Raw genomic sequence first — 22,571 nt, 5'->3', positions numbered from 1 at the left:
TAAAATTTAGAGAAGAGTAGTATTATTTTTTTTATGTATTTGTTATATCTTTTCAACGTACAAGGTATATTGGAATACAATATACGACTTAACGGATTGGAAAAAGTGTCATGGTGAAGAAATCAGTGAATCACTTTCAAAGAGAGGGAAGAATAGAGCTTCGATATATTGTATTTTACTTTTCCGTCATGCAAATATATTTGAACTTGGGACAGGAGCAAATTAGAAGACGCATTGAAATTGCCAATAAAATATACTTTGAACAAGTTGCACCAATGCATGCATATTATATAAGCGATAGCGACGTTTCGAATGAAATGTCGCGTCATGCTGTTTCGAAAGCCATTTGTTTCGAGACTAAATAGAGTAAGTTAGAACTCAGTATTTAGTATTCAATATGCGTTTAAAAGTAAATACAGTTATCTTAATGTATATATCTAACATCTGTATGCAGAATGTCGTGCAGAATTATTAATATTCCTGTGTAATATATTGTCAATATTTTCTGAATTCTATATGTGTGTTTTATGTATAATTAAAACATTTCTGACCTAATTAAAAAATCTCATCACACAGATATAATATTAGATTGTTTACTTAATTATTAGTAGGTTTATCAAATTATTCATGAGAACCCATGGGAAGCATTATTTTATATTGATAAAAAAACAAAAGTAAGGTGTTAATATTCGGTATATTTTATATTGATATTTACATTGTTTATTCGTTTTGATGTCTACCATTCATTCGTTTTTTTCAAGTTTTTTTTCATTATTTCAATAACATCTTTTCTCTTATAAAAAACATGCCAATTACGGGTTAGAGCTGCATGTACATCGAAGATATGATTAAGGTTAATGTACATTCAAAGGAATTCATTGTCATGCATTGTTATCTTTAAGAAATTGAATATTCGTCTGATACAATATAATACATTGTATCCAGTAATCGAAATATTCTTAATTACTTGATCTTAATGAGAAATAAAATGTCTTTATAACCAGCATTTTCCAGTAACTTTAACGTAATTTGTCTTTTATAAACGCAATTTACAACATTTAATAACTTTGATTAAAATACTTATTAAGTTTTCTAATTTCACAATGCCTTTGAAAAAACTTCATCAAAGAAATATTAATAATCTACGATATATTATAGAAAATTCTTATCGATAATATAAGTGTATCGTGTTTAATTATGAATTCTTCTTGTATAATAATTTAAAGTAGTGTTATCTAAAACAATCTTCTTATCATATTTTTTAATATCTTGTAATATTACATTCTGTAATCGCAATATTGAAATTAAAAACAGTCGATAATATACGAATTGTAAGAAAAAAGGTACAAAATCAAAGGAAATATTAATATTTTAAAATGTTGATTAAAAAGATCAATTTATTTCATTCTAATCATATATCATCGCAATGTTCCCAAAACTCATATAGGTATCTGTAATTTTTCAAAAATATATAGATTTACAGGAGTTATGAGAATTATTGACACAAAAGATTTAATCAAAGGGTTAAATTATTACGAGAAAATTATGGCAATCTATACAGTCGAATTTATCACATGGCTTTATTTATGAATCGATGCATGCTTTAATTGGCACATACCTGGATATGTCTTCGCATCACCAGAATTAGAACATCGAGCAGTGTTAGAGAAGCGTTAATAGGCTCGCAAATTGCAGATTAGTAAACTAATGGCGAACGATAGGATTGGAGGATGAATCATATTAAAAAAGAAAAGGATAAGCGGATAAAGGAGTCGAATCACATTCATACTAAATAGTTGTAATGATGGTAAATAAATTGTCACTTAGTTTGTCAATTAAATGTCATAATTTAATATCATGATTAATATCATGATTAAATCATGCGTTTAGCAGATTAATCCCCGCGCGATTGTAATTCTAAATTATTATTGTACTCACAATTTTCATACCTATTTACTGTTGAGCGTAACTTTCTAATACGAACACGATCGACCCTTCGACCCGATTAAAGTATCTTACAAAATCATCGGAACATTCGCGGATTAATAATGTTCAAATAATTATTCAGGAGATTCTCCTCTTTTAATTCGTTCATGATATACAAATTCCAATGTCGCATATAATGACTCGTAGTAGTTCTGCCATTGCTTATACAATATATTATGTATATGTGTACATAAATGTGTAGCAGACACTCGCGCCCCGCACGAGTCGCGTCTCCTCCCGCGTCCTTTCCTTGCAGATTTCACTGTCGGAAGCCGAGACCGGACCCGACGGAATCTACGACATCTTTCAACGACGAATTATAGCAAAGATAGGAGTAAAGTCATGGAGAAAAGGAACGGAAGGGACGAGCACGCGATCGTGCAACGTGGGCGCGAATTGCGCGAATCGCACCTCACGCTCTTCTCTCATCTTCTCCGAAACGTTATAACTTAAGATATGTCGCCTCTCCAAGCAAGATACACATTTTACAATACATACAAACATTTACAATAGATACATTAACAATATGGCAAACAATCGCGGCGGGACAGCATCAGGCATCCGGCTGGGCTATGTATTTTAGATCCGATTAAACAGATCTCACAACAGTATAATAATAATGTAAATGATTATTATTGTGTTGTCGGATATATATTTACAAATAATTATGCACATTCTTCAGTGTGTATTGCATAGTAATTTTTCACGTACAAATATTAAGCTATATGTGTACTGAAAAAAGATGATATCCTGCAGCTATAAAACTTTAAAAAAACTGCAGGTGCAATTCTTTTTGCAGAAAGCGTTTTGTTTCACCATTTGTGCAATTTGTTCTCAAATACATCATTTTTATTTATGAATTAATATGCCTTTCGTACAAATCTTTTAAGTACAAAACTGTAATGTAGTGAAAATGTTGATATCTGTACAAAAGATGAAACTGAAAAGTGTTTCGGTATTATGGAATAATACTTATGAAAGAGACAGATTATATCTTTGTTTTAAAACCAAAATAAATATTATAAAATAGTATTAAAGTGCTATAAAAAAAAGAGAATGACATTATGAAGAGATGACAATGTAATCTTTCCTTTAGAGAGCAGATTCGGTGAACATAATGACATTTAATATAAAATGTAACTCGAGCGAAATTTACAAATATTCGCTGGATTTGTTGAAGGTTCTCCAGATTTTTCCAATCATAAGAATTCGATTTAGGCATTTTCGAGTCAATGTTCACATTACGATTTTGTGAGGGATGCACTCTGTGTCGTGTGTGATGTGAATTATTGTCGCGAGATCAACTAGACGTGTGATCGATAGTACACAGTATCGAATGTTAAACGTCGACTGGCCCCTAATTGCTCATCTGAATAAAATGACCGAATTTAATTTGGAAAAATCGAATTTCTCCCAATGTAAATTTCCAGCTCGGTCACATTCGACGAGATAAATCAAGTACAAAACGCGTTCATGCAAAATTCGTGGATATAAAAAGCGAAGCAAAAATAATCTTAACATCGCCTTTCTCGTTTGATAAAATTGATTGTACGTACAAATATACTTATTGAATCAAAATTATTGCGACAAAGATATATATATATAGTCCCTATATCTGCCAGTCTTTTCGCCTATTTTTTTATACGGTCTGTTAAATGCTACAATGAATGTGCAATGAATGTCATTATACCCAAAATGAATATCGAAATAAAATTGTTGCGGCAAAAATTCTCCGCTCTTGGTACCGGAAGTCAGATTGTCCCGAAGCGATGTCGCTGGTATTGTACATCTCGAAAGATACGTCACATCTGAACGAATCAAAATACATCCAAAGTTCCTTGTACTACTGGTAGTATCCACGTTTATATCAGTTTTTTTGTTTTCTCGGAGATCAACACTCCTCCACACTGATTAATATAATTGACTCTTATTCTTAGAACTGAAATTCGCTATACATATAGATAATCGGTCTGTGTACTTTCGTTTTTCATAACTTCATTTCTTCTCTCTCATTCTCATTTGTGTTGCATCTCATTCTTTCTCTTTTATGCATGTACACACACATACACTCAGGCATACACACATTCTTATTCGTCTTCTTGAACTTTCTCGATATTTGTATATCTATTCTGCTCTCTTAGGGAATCTCATTCTAGAGTATATGTAATAAAATTATTTCTCTGTTTCTTTCCTTCTATTTTTCTCTCGTGATCTAGAACGAGCTCGCCAACTCTTGGTACAACTTTCGCCTATTCTTTGAATATTAGCGAAACGAGATTCCGCGAGGCGCAAAAGATTCGTCATAAAACTCATGAAAAGTCACCGGTCCCTTCAATCGATTCGCTCGTTCCCATTTTGAACTTTCTAATCCTACTATGGGATGACTTCGTTATGCCAGTCTCCCCGACGGATGTCATGTCCCGAAATCGGGTATTAATTGAAGAATCGCGGTTCAAGCACCTTTCCTCAAGCCATGGTGTAAGTCCCGCGGGAAAAATTACGCAGCGTTACGTAATTCTTCTCGCTCGCGAAGAAACACGAGGTTTGACGAGATTCTCGAGTTACTACATTGAATCCATATTCTCATTTTTTGTTGCTGTATTTAGATTTAAATCCAATTCGATAATGAGTTATGTTATTTTTTTCAATATAAAAACCACATTCAATCTTTTTTAATAAAAGATAAAATCCAAATGTAGTATTATAAACGTGTAATAAGAATATGAATTTAAAAGGAATAATTCCTAATATGTTATAATGAGCAATCAGTATTAATACATTGAAATTATAAAGCGTTTCCAGCGTTTTCTTTTCTTGAATTTTATTATTTATGATTACAATAAATTTTTTTAGATTGATAAAAAGAAAAAAATTTTAGTTTAATTTCGAAATATTAATTGTAATTGTTCATTGTGATATATTAGAAATTATATGATATTAGAAAATGTGTGTATGTATAGATAAATAAATATATATATACATATTTCTTGTTTATATTATATTATATTTTTATTTCAAACCAATGTTCTATAATTTTTTTTTCGAATTAGTTACGAAAACTGAATTACAGATGATTGATTTAAAATTTAAATTATCTCAACTTGTGACGATTATTTTCTTGCTAAATAATTATTTCTATTAACGAGAAATACGTCGTACATTTTTTAATGTCTAATTCGAAATTTCAATCCGTAATACTGCCACATTTTCTTTTTTATTTTATTTGCATTAAATTTTAATTTATGAGCTGTAACTTAAAACTCTCATTTTCCGATAGCTAGCATTATACGATCATCCTTTCATAATTGAAAAATTTAATAAATTAAATAAAGAACAAAAAAAACAGCGGTAACATCATGAGTTAATAATCAATCTGGATGAATCGTGCAAAATGAGCGAACTATACAAATTCATTTTAGTTTCAAATATCAATAGATAAATGATACCAACTAGATACACAGCATAGAGAATATATCTAAGAGATATGGAAGCGTATTCTTTCTTAATTACATATTCATTTGATCTATTAGGACATATAAGTACAATTTGTAATTGGAAATTATGAAAAATTTCTTCACAAATATCGATGAAGTCTGTATGAATCTTGCGTCACTGTATAAAGAAAATTAATTATAATACTATTCTGATAATCACTTTGAACAAATTAATATGTATCAGGAAACACGGTAGTGTCTCAGCGCTAAGGCAAGCGCAGCGATATTATAATACATCATCTCAAAAGTTGATTAACTGAAAAATTGGTTTACTTAATCTCTTACTTGGAAAACGAAGATTATTCACCTAAGTACGTTTATAAATATAAATATTTTTACTAATTTGCACTTAAATTCGCTAATTAAATGTTTGTTAAATGTGAGATACCCCAATGATAGTAGTATTTCTTTTATCGACGCCTCTTCTTTCGATAATTTATGGAGCTACAAGACGGTCTACAGAAAATATATTTTAAAATAAATTATAATTATTTTTACCGTTTTCTTATAATTTATTGAATTATATATTGTTATTTTATTTTATAAAAATTTATTGTAAGAAACAACATTTTTCTCTTTCTTATGTGAGTTATTAATTTCAAAAAATTTTAATTCAGAGAAAATCTAAATTTTTGTTATTTTATTTAAAAATAAAAAATTTTATTTAGACACCATTTTGTGTAACGTTACATAAATAATTAAATCTCAGGATACATGATAACTAAGAGGGACGAAATATATGTATAAGCGTACAATAATTTCCAAGAACAGCACCCATTTGTGATTTGATTGAAATGATATGTGCGACATGTTCGAGAGGACGATAATAATTACGGCACCAACGACTAATACGCACCATCCGCTTACATTGATATGAAATGTAATAATATAATCACAATGAGTAATAAACTAACATAGTTGCTATACATGTTATCGATACGAACGATATAATAATAGTAATAAAAATTCCTTCGTTATTCAATATGCACTCGTACTCGCTCTTTTGACTGCCTATTCTCTAAAAAAATATATAATATTATGGCCAACGAAGGGATCAAGAGTCGAGTCGATCTTATGCTTATGTGGAGGAACCATTCTTCAAATATTAAAATAAACAATAGAGATATCACACGAAGAAATATTAAATCTGTTGGTTTTTTACATTTACATACATAGAAAGAATTAACTTTCTCATAATTCTTGTAAGAGAATTCTGTAACTATTATACACATTAATTAAACAAAAATTTGAAAGAATTGCCTTTCTTCCTTATTAGCACACATATAAAAATATACTAAAAAAAATATGTTTACAAATTCTCAATATCAAATTTTTTTTCGAAATTAAAGATATTTAAATGGGAAACAATGAAAACAATTGAGAAAACAGAATGCAAAAGAATAGGGAAGAGCAGAGGAAGTTCATTACTTATCACATATCAATCTCTATATATTTACAATATTAATTACAACAAATAGAAAATAGGAACAGAAACGAAATAAAGAAATAATAGGAGTAGATAGCGTAGAATTTGTAGCCTGCTTTTGAGGAAAAGGTTTAAAATAAAAGATAGTGTAGGAAAGAGCATGTAAAGATGCGAATGAACATACAGGGTGGTGTATATTGACTCACAGAATATTTGTGAAATCGAATTACAATATAATGCATGTGTATATGTATATAATTTATAAAAAGGCGAAAATCCTCGATCGAGAAATCTGCTTCATCAGTTTTCTTATTACATGTATGAATAAATTTTCAAAAGATTATTTGAGAAAAGATAAATGTATCTTAAGGTAAATAACGGGGAAAAATTCTACTTCTTCGTGTATTACGTAATATTTAACTCAAGTCACGCGTTTTCCATGAATATGTTCTGTTACATCTTTTAAACAATGTAATTTAAAAAGTTATAATTTGACTTTTATATTCAATTAAAAATTTAATGATCAAGTGTAACTGAAAAAAATTCTTGTCGTTCAAAGCTAGGAGAGAAAAATTAATTTTTGAGATTACGAACACATTTTCAGTAGTAAAGCTAACTAATCTTATGGTGCTAGCCGACTTCATTTCGCAATTAATCTGCGAATACGATAGGGATTACTGTGCGAGTATTTCTCTTATCAGATTTTGCTCGTACCCGAGTCATTAAAATTATTCCCTCGCATTTCGCAAAATGCTGACCGAACTACCCTTTTGATCAGAGATGAAATTCAGGGAATCTTCGTCTGTAAATCAACGCGCCTTTGAATTTCCGTTCCACTTCAATCCGCCTTCCGCTGCTTCAAACGATATCAGAATTGCTCTCTTCCTTTCAGTGATATGGCGTTTTTCTTCCGATTTATATTACTAAAAACGAGTTTTGATTAAAGAGAGTTTTCGCAGATGCTGAAGACCTGATAAAAGATCTAAGTCTGGCATACAAATCGATTGCTTTAAAAGAAACAAGTTAATATTTTTTGAAATATAACAATATTGTGATTGTAGAAAAATTAATTCTTCATATCAAATAAAATACAATTTTGTTCAGTAATTTAAAATTCAAATGCCATGTATAAAAAAAACATGAGATTACAATTGGAAACAATACGGAAAGATGTATATTTTTGGTATACTTTCTATGCAAATTTCAAGTTTTTACACTATACAAGGAATTGAAAAAAATTGTATCGACGGTAAACATGATTTTTTATTCTATCGCTGTAAAATTTGTTCTTTTTTTATGCCGATTGTTGTTAAAAATCTTATTCATCTGTACAAAAAAATTGATACTATACTAACTATATGAATAAAAAATAAAGAAAAACTGATTTTACTTTCTTTTTCAATATATATATCAACGGAAATTATATATTAAATATCTTTCCGTCTATATTGAAAAATCTCAAAATCCGTCTTTAGTGCCAGTTTTACTTTGTAAGGAACAAAAACTTACTAATATAACCTGATTTTGAAGCATTCAATCTAATATTCTCTCTAATCTCATCCGCAGCTTTAAAAAATCGCGACTTATCTTTTAATAATATAAGAATTTCGCTTTACTTTTCCGTTATGAACAATGATGTCCGATAAAAGAAATATTGAGGTCGAACAACAAAAATAGACCAAATACTTTAATAATTTAATATGTGTGAGATGCACGTTAATGTACTTTAAAAATACGGAAAGCGGTGTACAGTCGTGTATAAATTTTGAATCACTGATACTACAAAATATATAGCATTCATTCTTTTAAGATTAAAAATGTAATATACTTAAATACTACTAAATCTTTGAACGTAACAAATACTTTTGTTATTATAATTAAACTATCATATTTCAAATTAATATTATAATAATTACAGAATTTTTTAATTATATTATTTCACTATATGTGTGTATAAGTAAAATAAATTAATTTATTTTTATTAATTATAATAATTAATATAATATTAATTTATTTTTATTCAGTATACCATATTAATAAAATATGACGAGTACTAATTTTAAAGTTGAGTGTATTTGAAGCAGATACACTTGACCGATTTTTGCGTCTCTCGACCGGAATAGTCATCAGATCCAAGAATTGATATATTCGAATATACATTTTTTCCTCTCGTGATTGTGTTCGATAGCCATCCATTAGAGTATCAATGCATCTCGAAAAATCACAAACGTTTCATTCGCAGGACGCTGCTTGGAAAGCGACATTTAGTATTGCGACTGCAACGTCAATTTAATTTCCGCAGCCATTCAATATTCTCTTTTTCGTACGATTGTTCAGCTTTTCGGTGATGCATCAGTTTCTAGATCATTGATGCGCCACGAAAGTTTTGCACAAAGCATCGATCGCGTACCATACATATTCGCAATTTTTGTAAAATGTTAATCAAATTCATATTGTATTCATATCTCAAAAATCTTAGTTATATATAGATAAAAATTGATAAAATAATAATTTGTTGAATAATTTGAATTAACTACAATATATATCTTTGTATGATTTTCGATCGAGGTATGACGAAATCTGTGGGCAACATATTAGTTTCTTAACCGACAATTTCGTACAAACATTCAAACGTTCGTGTTTTATTTATAATCGGATGCATTATCCAAGCAGAAATAACAATATATCGATTGTAATTCGATTTCTGGCTTGTCGTGCACAGTTAACTTCTGATTTGTGGCCTACAACTTTCGACGGAACATGATTGGATTCTGCGCGTTGATATAAATCGTAAATCCTAGAAACGAATTTTCGCAGTGGCGGATTCTCGATGGTGAAAACTTCCTTCCGACTCGATAACTCGTTGACGATCGTTCCCCGATAAAGAAAAATCGCCCCGTCAACTCGTCGTGAAGCTCCGGCTTTCTCGTCGAGTTTACCGTTTATCCCCGCAATCGAAATTTTTACAAAGCACGCACGATCACCTCTAATCTAGCAATAGAACATATCCGCCAGTTTTTATCGATATTCCAAGCAAAACGAAGTCTAAAAATTGTTCAGAAAATATCGGATCGTTTAACGACGCGACATTCTTATCGCCATCGACTAAGCGTTGAGGGCGTTAATTATTTACGCCTGTGGATCACGCGGTTTTTAATTATCATAGTTAACAACGTTTTGAGCAACTTTCGTGTCGAAAATTTGATATACTGTACTTTCGAGACTGAATGTGAATTATGGATGTTGTACGAATAATACTTGTGACACAAATACTATTTTTTTTTTTTCTTTCATTAAATTATTAATGTAAAGTGTATAACATGCACATATTTGTATATTTATAATATTTTTCAATATAATAACAATCTAGAATATCCTTTTTCATTGATTACACAGGCCCACAAAAAAATTGTTATTTTTTGTGCGATGAATGCTATTATGATATTCCCATGTATTTTTTCCCGCTGAAACCGAATCCGTAACCCGTTTGACTCCTACACGTCAGGATTTTTTTTTAATCTAAAAAAACGGTAAGAGTACCGATTAGGGAACCTTCCCCCAATGACCTTGATAACATATGTCAAGGTCAATGTCATTGGGGGAAGGTTCCCTAATCGGTACTCTTACCGTTTTTTTGAGATTAAAAAAAATCCTGACGTATAGGAGTCAAACGGGTTACGGATTCGGTTTCAGCGGGAAAAAATACATGGGAATATCATAGTAGCATTCATCGCACAAAAAATAACAATTTTTTTGTGGGCCTGTGTTATTAGCGTTTTCGCGAAACTTTGCGATGACCTTATTTATTATATATTAAAAATAACAAAAACACACTTGCAGTTTAATGAAATAATACATGTATATATAATATAATATTAACAACAAGAATCCATATAATTATTCATTAAAGTAAGTTTCTAAAGTAGATACATGATCATCGTCGTTGACCTTAAACAAAGCCGGAGATTCAACATGCATCCAGAATCCACATACAGCCCCGTGTACCCTATCCCCAACTGTTTACATATGCAGCCGGAGAACCTCCCTATAGCTTCTAGTTTCGGCAGTGCTGATAGCTCACCGAATATCCTACCTCCTTGGAAGGACGCAGAGTGCTTATGAAGCGTGGAGGAAGGTTCAGAATGTAAGAAAGCTGGACAGAAGGATGTTAAAGAGGTCGAAAAACAAAAGAGATGCAGACTGACAGAAGGAAAGACTTAGAAAGACAGAAAAGGAGGTAGAGAGGAACAGAAAGATCATATGCTTTCGTGCATTTGAGTGAGTGAGCTAGAAAAAGAGGAAAAAGAAGAGAAAGAGAGATAGAGGAATAGGAGAAGAACTAGAAGGCGAGAGAAAAACTGTTCTCTCCCTTCTCCCCTGGAACACGTTGGAGCCAAAATCCGTCGATCAAAATCGACGACGTGGCAAGTGTCTAAAGTGAACAACAAGCAGCTCCATCAGATGTCAATATTATAAGTTACGCGAGGCAATTTTTTCCAGGAGAGGCAGGGCGTGAGACCGGGCGAGTCGGATCTCGCTAATGGCAGTTGGCTCCCTGTTATATTTTTGTCTCGTACAAAAAGTTCACGTGGAAAATTACACATGCGAATATGGGACGCTGTCACGTATGGCGGGCCTCGACTGGAACGTTAAGCAGAATTGAGCAGAATAGATCGCATTACATTTGATCAGATCTTTTTTCGAGTCGGCAGTTAAAACTTCGAGACAAGTTTGATTTGAATTCTGAAAGAAAATTTAATGCGTGCAAATATAATATGCACTTGAATCATCATAAAACTAAAAGAAAGTATATAGAATAAGATATGTAGCTAAGTTCTTATTGAGGTTGTATCTTTAATACTGAGAGTAGTAGCATAAATTATAAGCAAAATGTTATTTAATCTATGGATAACTTAACAACAAATTTTTTGTATTAATTAAATAAAACATAATCTCAATTAGCTATCTTTATTAATTAAATAGTGATAAAAATGCGAATGTGGATTTAAGGTGCTTTGTGATGTCCTTACGACTGCTTTCAGTAAAGGTCAAGCAGAGTTCTAGAATACATTTATCAAAATATTGGTTGTTTACCCATTTCTGCTTCGTTCAACGTGAGGGAAGAGGATACCACGGGATCGTAATGCCATTGCTTTTAAGATCGTACGTAACTCCGCGAAGTATAATAAATATGTTTTGCATATATTTACAAGCGTCTGTAGAATTACAGCTGTAATTGCAGCAATTTTATGAGACAGAAAAATCTCGAAAAGTAATGAACTCTTGATTTCCGTGCATTGTATTAAATCCTAAATAACAATTATTAATGAATAAAAAATAAATTATATCTATGTTTTATTTATTAGTTGTAGATTATAATACATTTACATTTCCTTCTACTTGTTCCATTGTAAGGCAAACAATGCAATAAATAATGCAAATTTAATGTGCATTATTTTGGGAAGAAAGATAGAGTATAAGCTAACAGGTCGAGCTACAGATAAAAAAAATCATGTTTCCTCATGTCTACCGAGAAATTTGCAATGTTAAATTTCCCCCAGGATTTACGACAATGATATCATAAAATTATTATATGAAGCTTCCCGCAAACTTCTGCTCTGTCTAATACATACAGTTCCGTTGAAATTTCTTTTAGCACGTAATTCATATATTTTTTAATACGAAAAAGTTGGAAAAAATTTACACACGAATATCCAGCTTAATTGGCATTAACTTTTTACTTGATTTATAATTGACTGAGTTTCTGATATAAAAGTATTGTAAAAATTACTGGTGAGAAAAGAAAAAATCTTTTTAATAGTCTAAATATATGACACTTTTTATGTCAAATTTCTTCAAAAAGTAGCGCTTTCAACAGGAAATCGAGAGTTCATCATGCAATCGGTAACAGTGCTGTGCACTTCCTGCCTCGTAGCCGTTTAATTCCATTTCCCGTCCCATCCTCATCGTGATAAACTTCTATCAGTCGAAGCCACCATTGACACTCCTCACGAGTGGAGTGTTGTTACGTTACAAGCGTCCGGACGTTTCATGTCGACTATGAGAGACTCGCTTTCTTGCACGATACAAACGAATTAGGCCAAGTCTAACGGCGTGTTAACGAGAAAATCGCATTTCCCTGATCACGAGGAACGCTCTAACGGAGTCACGAAGTCCTCAGACTCGATGTGTCCATCATCTAAAACACATCATTCGTTTTTGTCCCAGGAAGAGAAGGACAGATGATACTCTAGCATTGATAATTCTTCAGATCTCTTCTCGAGACAATTAGCACCGGGAGAGGAAGCACAATCCTCCTCCTTGTTCCCTTCCCTTTTTTCAATTTTTACGCGTAACACCTTCTCTTTACGCATCACAAGTACATTAGAATTTCACGGATCACAAGACTGCGTCAGGCACACGAGATCCGCGCGGCTACTCGCGTCGACAATCCTGGTGACCCGGAGTCATAGGATTGATCTGCGAGCCGTCGCGGAATCAAACGCGACCTGCTGTCATCATGAACACCTGCCCGCTTCCGGTACGCGATGTATCGCCGCCGGGACGCGTTGCGTCGTCGCGTTGCTAACCCATAACGTCGACGTCGTCGTTGGGACGACGTTTGCTGCTGCTGATAGCAGCCGATCCGCCTCCGCGCCAAATTCATTCCGACTGTTCGTCAAGGCAGGCCAGCTGGCGATCAACTCTTGCCAGCCAGGCACGCTGGTCAGGTAGGCTAGAAGGAGTAGTATGAGGCACCCACCTAGGCACCCGTTGCCTCCGGCTTCGAAGGCGGCACAACCGCTCGTCTGGTTCTCCGTTGTTGGCCTCTGCACTTCTGGATGTGAGACTCGATCCATCTTTCGGCTACCTGTCCATGGATCGCCCTCGGTGTCCACAGTGTTGTGTCGAACGTCCGAAGGTGCGTTGTTGACTTCTTCATGGACCACTGGTGGCAGCGGCTTGTCCTTGTCTAGCTCATCATCCACTTCCACTGAGGTGTCCGTACCGAAAAACACAAGCTTCCACTCCTCCAGTGTGTCTGAAACAATAACCCCATTTATGTTAACACGATTCTAATAATACAATAAACGATTTTGTTGAAATGTCTACAAATTTAGCTAAATACAGATTTAAAAATAATTATGTTGAAGTGGTTAAAATAATTATGTAGGAGAATTTCAAACATGATAAGCAATGCTGTCAAAAAGTTTTGACATTTTAGCAAGTTTCAGCGTCCTCCATTATTATTTTGATACTTTAACAAAATTATTTTTACATCTGCATATAGCTAAATTTTTAGTTACTTCAGCAAAGTCGTCTTCTTCGTGTAGCTAATGAGTTCATGTCAAATAAGTGTGCGAAACACTTTGAAAAGTGACCAACATAGATTTTCAAAGTATTGGAGACAGAAAGAAGTTACAAGAAAGGTGTGGCATATATAAAAAAAGTAAAGAAAATAATTAAAATAGTTATCGAAATTTTGTATGCTGAAACCATTCTTTTGCAACATTCTTGTTTCTTCGTATTATTCTTCTATTTGATATTTGAAAATTCTTCTGCCTCTAATACTCTTTAAATAATTGTAATTTTTTGACAAACCTCTAATATACATATATGCGATACTAATATAAAATTCAAAAAATGCAAGCGTGCCACAATTTTATCTTTACTCTGTAAGCGTAAATGGATTGAAAATAACGTATTCATCTCCTATATATAGCAATTACACAATGACAACTACTGTCTACTGTCATTTTTACATTAAATACACACATGCAGACACGATTGCAATCAACCCTAGTGGATTTTACGTATCGTAATATACGTACCGTGGATTCCTGAGAAAAGAAACATAAATTTGCAGATCTCGCAGAGCTATTTTTTATGGACGAGGTTCTGATGGAAACGGAGTTAAAATTATCTCCGGATAATATAAAAATATTAATAACGTTTTATGTATAATAATGGCAAAGTGCATATTTTTTAAGACACAAACCTTGTGATATTCATATTAATAAAGAAGCTCGCAGAGAAGCAAAATCCTAATTATTGAACGTATCTTCAATTTTTCATTTGCCTGTTGAATAACGTGCTTTTCACTTTCTCGCAATTTATTCTGCGACCTTGCCCGCAAATATAACGTAAATGTTGTATTTCGTAGGGAAGAGTGAAGGCGGTAAAATGAAAGGTTTTGCGAGGTAGACGAGACGCAAGCGAGACAGCGGAAGGAGTGGCGGAGACGTCGTCGGCGCCGTCCAGGAAATTAATAAAGCGTCGCGATGCCGTGGGGAAAATTTCGTCCTAAGCTGGCTCGCGGGAACAATGTCCGCGATAGACGGGAAGCGCGCGCGGGGGAGGAAGGGTCGAGGCTTGATTAAATTAGAGTTAAAAATAACCGAGTAATCAGCGACGACTCTCCGCGCACATTCACTCAGCACAATGTGTACGCTGGAATTAAATGCAAAGTGCTTTGCAACGAGAGAATAGTAAAAACTCGTGGACGATTATCGTTTTTACTTCGGGTAAGATACATCTGCGAGTTCCTTGCGCTGCGGACAAGACGAAAAAGCTAGCTAAATGGAAGCTAATTTTAAATATCATGTTCTTCTCAGCCAGATATTAAGAGCTCAGAAGATTATTTGATACTCAACCACTGGTTTGAACCACGCCACAATTTAACAAGATTTACATATTAATCAAGAAATAAATTTAAAGAATTGATTGAAAATAAAACATCATGCTTAATAATTATCGATAAATAATAAACATAAATTTTAACATTACTCTCGAAGTATTTATTATTTCCTGTTCCATTTACGATGAAACCTTAAGAAATAAATTTACTTTCCTAGACGTCCATATTAAATTATATCTTGTTTACGTACAAGGCTTACGTACAAAGTTTACGTACAAATAGTAAAGTTAAAATGTACATACAGCTTCAGATGAAATCAATCCCGTGGGAAAAGCTGAATTTCACAAGCGGAGAGAGTTGTGATGGGATACCAGAAATCAAAGCAGTGGAAAAGCGGATCCAATTTGTCGTGACGGGACTACTCTCGTGTGTGCTTTTTTGGCTGGCTTCCGTGAACTACCGACTGCCAGCTATAATAAAATAATCGTTAAAATGTTCGCTGTTACGAGTGCGCAAGGTAGCTGTAAAGTGACAAGCGTCGCGACGCTCGGACAGCTCCCTCGCTTTTACGAGAAGTATCGAGAAAATAACTTGTAACCGAAGGTTGAGGGAAATGAGCTGGGGGATGAGATGGGAGAGAAACAAAAAATGTCAAAAGTCGATTGGGACGATGTGGCAGGCTATTCGTAAGACAATGGAAATATAAGGGCATTGTGTTCGATAGGTCGTTAGCGTGCACTATTGGAGGAGAGAAATCTCCGATAATAATGCCTTGAGAGCGAGAACCATTTTGCGGAGTAAGCGAGTGAAAAAATTTCCAATCATGGAGGAAATTATTTAGCAGCGATGATGGACGAGAGGAGCCGCTTGGACTCCACCATGATGGGGTTCGTTTCGCTCTCGTCGGCTTTTCCATTTCACGGCACGCATTAGCGGTTTTCAGTGCCGTTCGCGTCGTCGCGTTTCACTGCATTTTGAGCGATTTGCGGTTACGCGGTGATCTAGAATTCGAGAATTCGAAAAGGAGATAACAAGCGCAACACGCAATGATGAATACCATTTGCGAGATTTACAAATTTGCGCCATTGATGCTTTAAATTTTAAAGTATAAAAATAATTTTCATATTATTAATTTATTTAAGATATTTAAATTAAGGTATATGATAATAATAAAAAAAAATATATACTACAAAACAAATAAAATAGAAAAAATATAAGGTATTATATATGTATATACATATATATGAAGGAATATAAATTTCTCAAATATTTTACGTATCTCTTTCAATTGTTTTTTAATGACAAATAAAACAAATATAACAATGCTAATGAAATATTTAAAACAATTTTTAACTCATATGTGCTTCTCACGAGCACAAATTTCTCGTGCAAAAGACAATAGTATTCGTATCGAGTGTGAGAATAATAGAATACAAGGCGATACATGCTGGCAATACATTAGATAGCCGGCGCATATAGATGCGGTTGAAGCTACACATGAAACTCATCGATAACTAAGTCATTGAAAGTTTTGTGATTGAAGGCCACAGCGCCCCCGATAAGTTTTCCTATTATCGAGCCTGCCGTTCACGCAAGAGGCTTCGAATAACAACAGGAAGGAGAGCGAAGCGTCAACATGACGAAAAATCTGACACTTGACACAAAGAGCGATAAAACTGTCCAAAATATGGAAATACTACTTATACTTACAAAGGAGCTTCCTGGAAGTTTAGTGGATGCGATGACAAATAGCTTTACGATGTAAGAATAGATATTTTATAAATTTATATAAAAACATAATACATCGAACAATTTTCTTAAATAATTTACAGTAACTACACAAAAAACTAGCATGATTCTCTCAGTACGTGAAAACTAAATGCAGTAATACAAGCAAAAAATTTGTTTCAAATAAAAATATATTTATATATATTTTTATTCGTGTATATTAATCATGCAAATACATAATTTACTTAATAAAATTTCATTTATAGCATTATCTAGATTCATCTAACAAAAACTTTAACGAGAGTTGCTAAAGATAACACTTTACACAAAATATCGTATAAAATATTTTGTATAAAGTATTCTAGCAAAAATGTCGTAGACAAAATAAAGTTTCGCGGAAAACGTCGAGAACTCTCATTTTAGAAAGGAGAGCATTATGCAAAAGAAAGTTCCATCATACTTACAACAGAAGATACATAAGAATCACGTCAAATATTCTAAACTTAAACAAAAAGAAACATGAATAATGCGAAATAAGCTCGTCTACAGTATTGCATATTAATAGCCAGGAATAATGTGTCTATGTATACAAACAAAAGTAACGGTGATTACGATGTGGTCGCAATCAGTGAAACAGCTAATACAAAAGAGAAAATACGAAAACCAAATTCCAGCGGATCCGTTTAATCTTCGGGGCTTTGCGCACGATGCATCTCTACTTTCCACACTTCACGTGGGTGCGCGAGCGGATGCGTGGAAGCGAATGGGAAACGATCGGAAGCTGTGCGAAACGACCTTCTTTGTTGTCCCGCGGTATAAAATACCGCCGTTGGGAACACAATAGAGCAGATAGATTGACGTTATTAGTCACCGCGATTATCTGTGCGCGCGACATTGCATTTTTTCGTAGCATTTTAATCAAGCAAATAATGCAAATGATTATATTTGATTACGTATATATAGATATTGATATTTACAGTCTTTACTTCTAATTCAATTATCGAGCATGTAAGACATATTTTTTATTTATGCTATTTTAAAATGACAAAAATATCTCTTAACTAATTGTATGGAAGTCATAATGGGAAAGTGCTCGTATTTTATTACACAATTAAACAGATTTTATTTCTACGTTTGATTTATTTTAATTAAATTCAAATTAAAATTATACTTTCTGCTGCTGCAGATTTTATTTGAATATTTAATTTAATTCAATATTATTAAAAAATTCAAATTAATTAAATTAAAATTAAAATGAATTGACTTTGTAAAAATCTTATGATATTTTCTTCTTATCTTATGATAAATATAATAACTTCCGATCGTCGCCATTAAGCAACCAGCACATTCGCCGTTTTTAATTCGTTAGATACCCTTGTCCAGTTGTAGATTCCTTGGGTCAAATTGCTCGTCCTGCAGCAGGTCGAGTCCTTTGGCCCTTGTGGCGTGCTGACCGGTACCGCGAGCTCCACCGTAAACTGGATAAAGCTGTTGAATCTTGGGATACTGTTGAAATACCGCCGGGACCTTGTTAGTGGCCGCCTTTGCCGGTGGTTCCAACAAGATCAGTCCCCGCTGAAGGGGTGAGGCGGTAACCACGTCGATGATCTTCTGTGTAATAATTTGTTTACTTGTCACGGTGGTCTGCGCCTTTGTTGTCGTAACGGCCTGGGTCACGGTGCTGGTAATAGGGCTGGGTGTACTTCTCCCACGTGGTCTCGACGTGATCAAACGCACGTCACTGACTATGTTGTTGGACCCTTTATTGATTCCGGTGAGACCCCGAAGAGTCTGAACGGTAGGCTTGGGATTCGGCCGATTAGCCGACTTGCCGTTCTTGTACTGACCGCGGGCCTTACCCTTCCTCTGGGACTGAATCTGAGTGTTTATTACGTAGGAAGGGCTCATATTGCCGGACTTGTCAGATTTGTGCTGCGTCTGCTTGCCTTTTGCCAAGGTATTCTGGTTCTTCGGAATGGTCTCGCGTGGCTTAACGAACGGTCGTCTAGGTATATTTATACCGGCCGGATTGTAAAGGGCGTATTCGGTCCGGTCGGGCAGCGTTGCGGTACCGTAGAAAATCAACGCCCATTCGTGCAGAGTAGCGCGTCCTGATCCGGTATGCGTCCGTAAATTCAGCGAAAAGAAAGCGGACGTCATGGTTAAAGAAAGACAGAAATACAATGCAATGCTTACTGGCGCGTTAAACAACGCAGTACATAATAATACAGTATGTCAAAAGTTGGCCGGAGTTGAAGGGTTAAATATTGGCCAGAAATTCGTTATTAAATGTCGGTAGTTCAATAGAGTTGTAATACGCGTGATTCTCAGCGAGCCTTCTCACTAACTAAAGGAAACTCCTTTAAGAGGAAGTTAACGAGAACGTCAGAGAATTATCCTTCTCGGAGGTCTCTGTTCGATGGCACATCAGCGTTACATTCAGAGACTGCATTCAGGTACGTCCACGGAATACTTGTGGCAGTATAAACACTGGATACATAATTTAACAGTGTCTCGAATATTCCTGCGACTCTCGCGTCTCTGGCACACAATTCGCGATAATGAATGTGGATGCGCTACAGCGATATAGGTCGACGGTGCATAAGCACATAAGGAAGTTTATGTAGCCATCGGCCTTGATGAGCCGACACGGAAGCAGTTCGAAGTAGCTTAACGCTTGCATCGGCTGCTTTCGTTGCTCCATGACCTCGCTGCTATTTGCCGTTAAGGATGAGTAGGAGAGCTTGCAAGAGGACTTCGCAGCTCGAATCTGGCAATTATCTGCGTCTGAAGATAATGCAGCTTCTTAGGCGATTGCACGCGAATGGGTCTTATGTAAGAGCTCCCTTGGTTGCGTCTCAGACAGGAGGCTATGAGAATGCGGTGGATCTCGAAGGATCTCGCGGGGCTGAACACCAACTCGGCATCGGATCGCAGGATGCGCATGCAATGCTAGACATGTCTAAGCCATTCCGCCCGGATGTCACGCGTAGAAATCAGTTAATCCTTTGTCATATGGTTTACAATTGTTCGAGAAGTAATGAAAATCGCGAGAACATCACGGATAATTGTTGCGTTTTGAAACAAATTTCTTGTATACAATATTTTTTCCAGTATAAGTCAGAAATAAATGTTAATATCGTGAATTTCTTGCGAGCATTTTCGACTGGGAGATGCAACTGACAGGGAACTTGGTAACCGTGACCTTATGAAGGCGTTACTGAGACGCTTGGAAACTATTGTTACGGCGAGCAAGATAGAATTCTATTTGAAATTTAAATCGACCGAAGGGCATCTTCGAATGCAGGAGCTAATGTCGGCATAATCTACAAAGCGCTTTGTCTTTGACGTTTAAGTTTAAGATTTCGCGTAATGGTCTTTGAATAAATGTCAGTTAAATTTGTATTTCATATATTCCAAATAACAATTGAAAGAAATCCTATTCAAAGAAATTAGGAAGAGCTGAATGAAACTTTAATATTGAATATATTAAAATATTTTTAGTTATTTCGTTAAGTATAGTCTAATTAATAAAATTAATCTTTGTATATCTCTAAAAGGATTGAGATCTGACACTTTTATATTGGAAAATGCATAATTTTTTGCACTGAATAATTGTATAAGTCTAACTAATTTAAAACGGCCTTTAGATTTTGTTAGAAATTAGAAAAGAGTTATGTTAAGATGAATGCAATTTTTCTGATGTTAAAAAAAAAAATAATAATTTTAATATTTGTTTTTTATTGGAAATTACTTAAAGCTAAATAGTTTGACAATTAAGCGGATTAATTTTATCTAATTATTATAAATAATTTAACTAATTTCAGTTAATTTAATTTAATTGTAGGAATAACTAGTTACAGCGATGAAAAATCATGGCATATTAAAGACAATTTCAATTACTGATCACAAAGTAATTTCAGTTAATTTAATTTGACTGATAAGATTTAGTTACGATAAAAAGTCATGGCATATACTATATGTATAATATTAAAGACAGTCTCAATTATTGATCCAATTAATATTGTACTAGATCGTTCGTCAAACGATTGTTAATCAAACATTCTCCATTGATTATGCGATAACGCGGAATATAAGATGTAATCCACTTACCAAGGTATCGACCCTCATTGTGAATTTCTAATTTCCAAGTACCGTGCGGCCTCTCTCCCCACGTATGGACTGACATGAATGGCCATTGGCTAAAGCCGGCCTTCGAGATGTCGTGCGGCCTTTTAGCGAGAAGAGTGCTCTTCGTACCTTGAGGAGACGTTAGCTGTATCTGAAGATCTCCTCGTCTCGCTGCCATCAGCGATACTTTCGCCTGCGACAAGTGTATCATTATGCCATTATCACTAATCACGTATATTTTTTTACTGTCAACGTTTACGATTTTCTACACACATCTTTGTGCAAATAAACTTAAACTTCCAAATTAGTGTCTTTCATAATATTTTTATTATTAATTTTAAATATTTAATAATTTTTTAATAATTAAGTAATCCAAAAAAAGAAAAAAGTCAATATAAATTTTACGAAATAATTTTGCGCTATATAACTGTATAATTTTATAAGAGTAATTCATTTAATTCATTCGGTTTCTTCAACACGAGATTTGAACTGGATCTAGTAATTACATTTCGCCAGCAGAAGCAGTCATTAATATACTTTAAGTTAATTTCCTGAGGATTAAATAACTATTTAGCATGAATTACAGTTTGTTTTTAGTTTTCCATAGACAGTATAAAACGATGACAAATAAATTAGTTTATTCAAATGAAAAGTAAATAAAATTCTACCACTTCAACACCAGCTGGTGAAACATTTTATTCTCGAAATGTAGTCCGAGTTTGTGCTTCTCGTAGCCGACATGAAATCTGCTAATTAGCGATGTCACTTGTGAATGACATGCTCAACTTACCTGAACATGCTCGAGGAAATTAACGCCGCTGCAATCCTTGACATGTAAGTCGAGGACCAATTGGCTCTTTGGTGGTATCGTCCTAAAAAGTATACAAAAAAATTTGGGTCAAATGTCAAGCCTGCGCATACAATTTTGTCGCAGATATTTTTAAGTAGATATACCCTTTTATTGTTTAAATCATTGCTCGAGAAATTCGGTCAATTATGCATTATTTGTTAAATACTTTTATACCTCTTGAGTTGTGTTATTTCTCGAAAGAGCCTTTAGTAATAACTTGATATCTTTGTAGTAAGACATAACTCGATATTGTTATTTTATTTTACATTTTTCAATGAAAATAGTTCTTATATATATAAGAATAATATATTAAACTCA

General features: G+C 33.9%; 1 protein-coding gene across 1 annotated transcript in view; it reads right to left on the bottom strand.

Moving 5' to 3' along the window:
• LOC108782907 (furin-like protease 1, isoforms 1/1-X/2) overlaps nucleotides 1-22,571 on the bottom strand; it is a 230,403-nt gene that overhangs the window by 4,164 nt on the left and 203,668 nt on the right. The window contains exons 8-11 of the mRNA XM_018551304.1: nucleotides 22,194-22,275; nucleotides 21,386-21,596; nucleotides 18,646-19,383; nucleotides 13,580-13,948 (exon numbers count right to left, since the gene is read on the bottom strand). Of these exons, the coding sequence (XP_018406806.1) occupies nucleotides 13,580-13,948; nucleotides 18,646-19,383; nucleotides 21,386-21,596; nucleotides 22,194-22,275 (1,400 nt within the window). The remainder of the gene's footprint in view (nucleotides 1-13,579; nucleotides 13,949-18,645; nucleotides 19,384-21,385; nucleotides 21,597-22,193; nucleotides 22,276-22,571) is intronic.

Source organism: Cyphomyrmex costatus, unplaced genomic scaffold (assembly GCF_001594065.2).
Source record: "Cyphomyrmex costatus isolate MS0001 unplaced genomic scaffold, Ccosl1.0 scaffold137, whole genome shotgun sequence".
Lineage (NCBI taxonomy): Eukaryota > Metazoa > Arthropoda > Insecta > Hymenoptera > Formicidae > Cyphomyrmex > Cyphomyrmex costatus.
The sequence above is the reverse complement of the archived record's forward strand: the minus strand, read 5'-3'. Positions and strand labels throughout refer to the sequence as shown.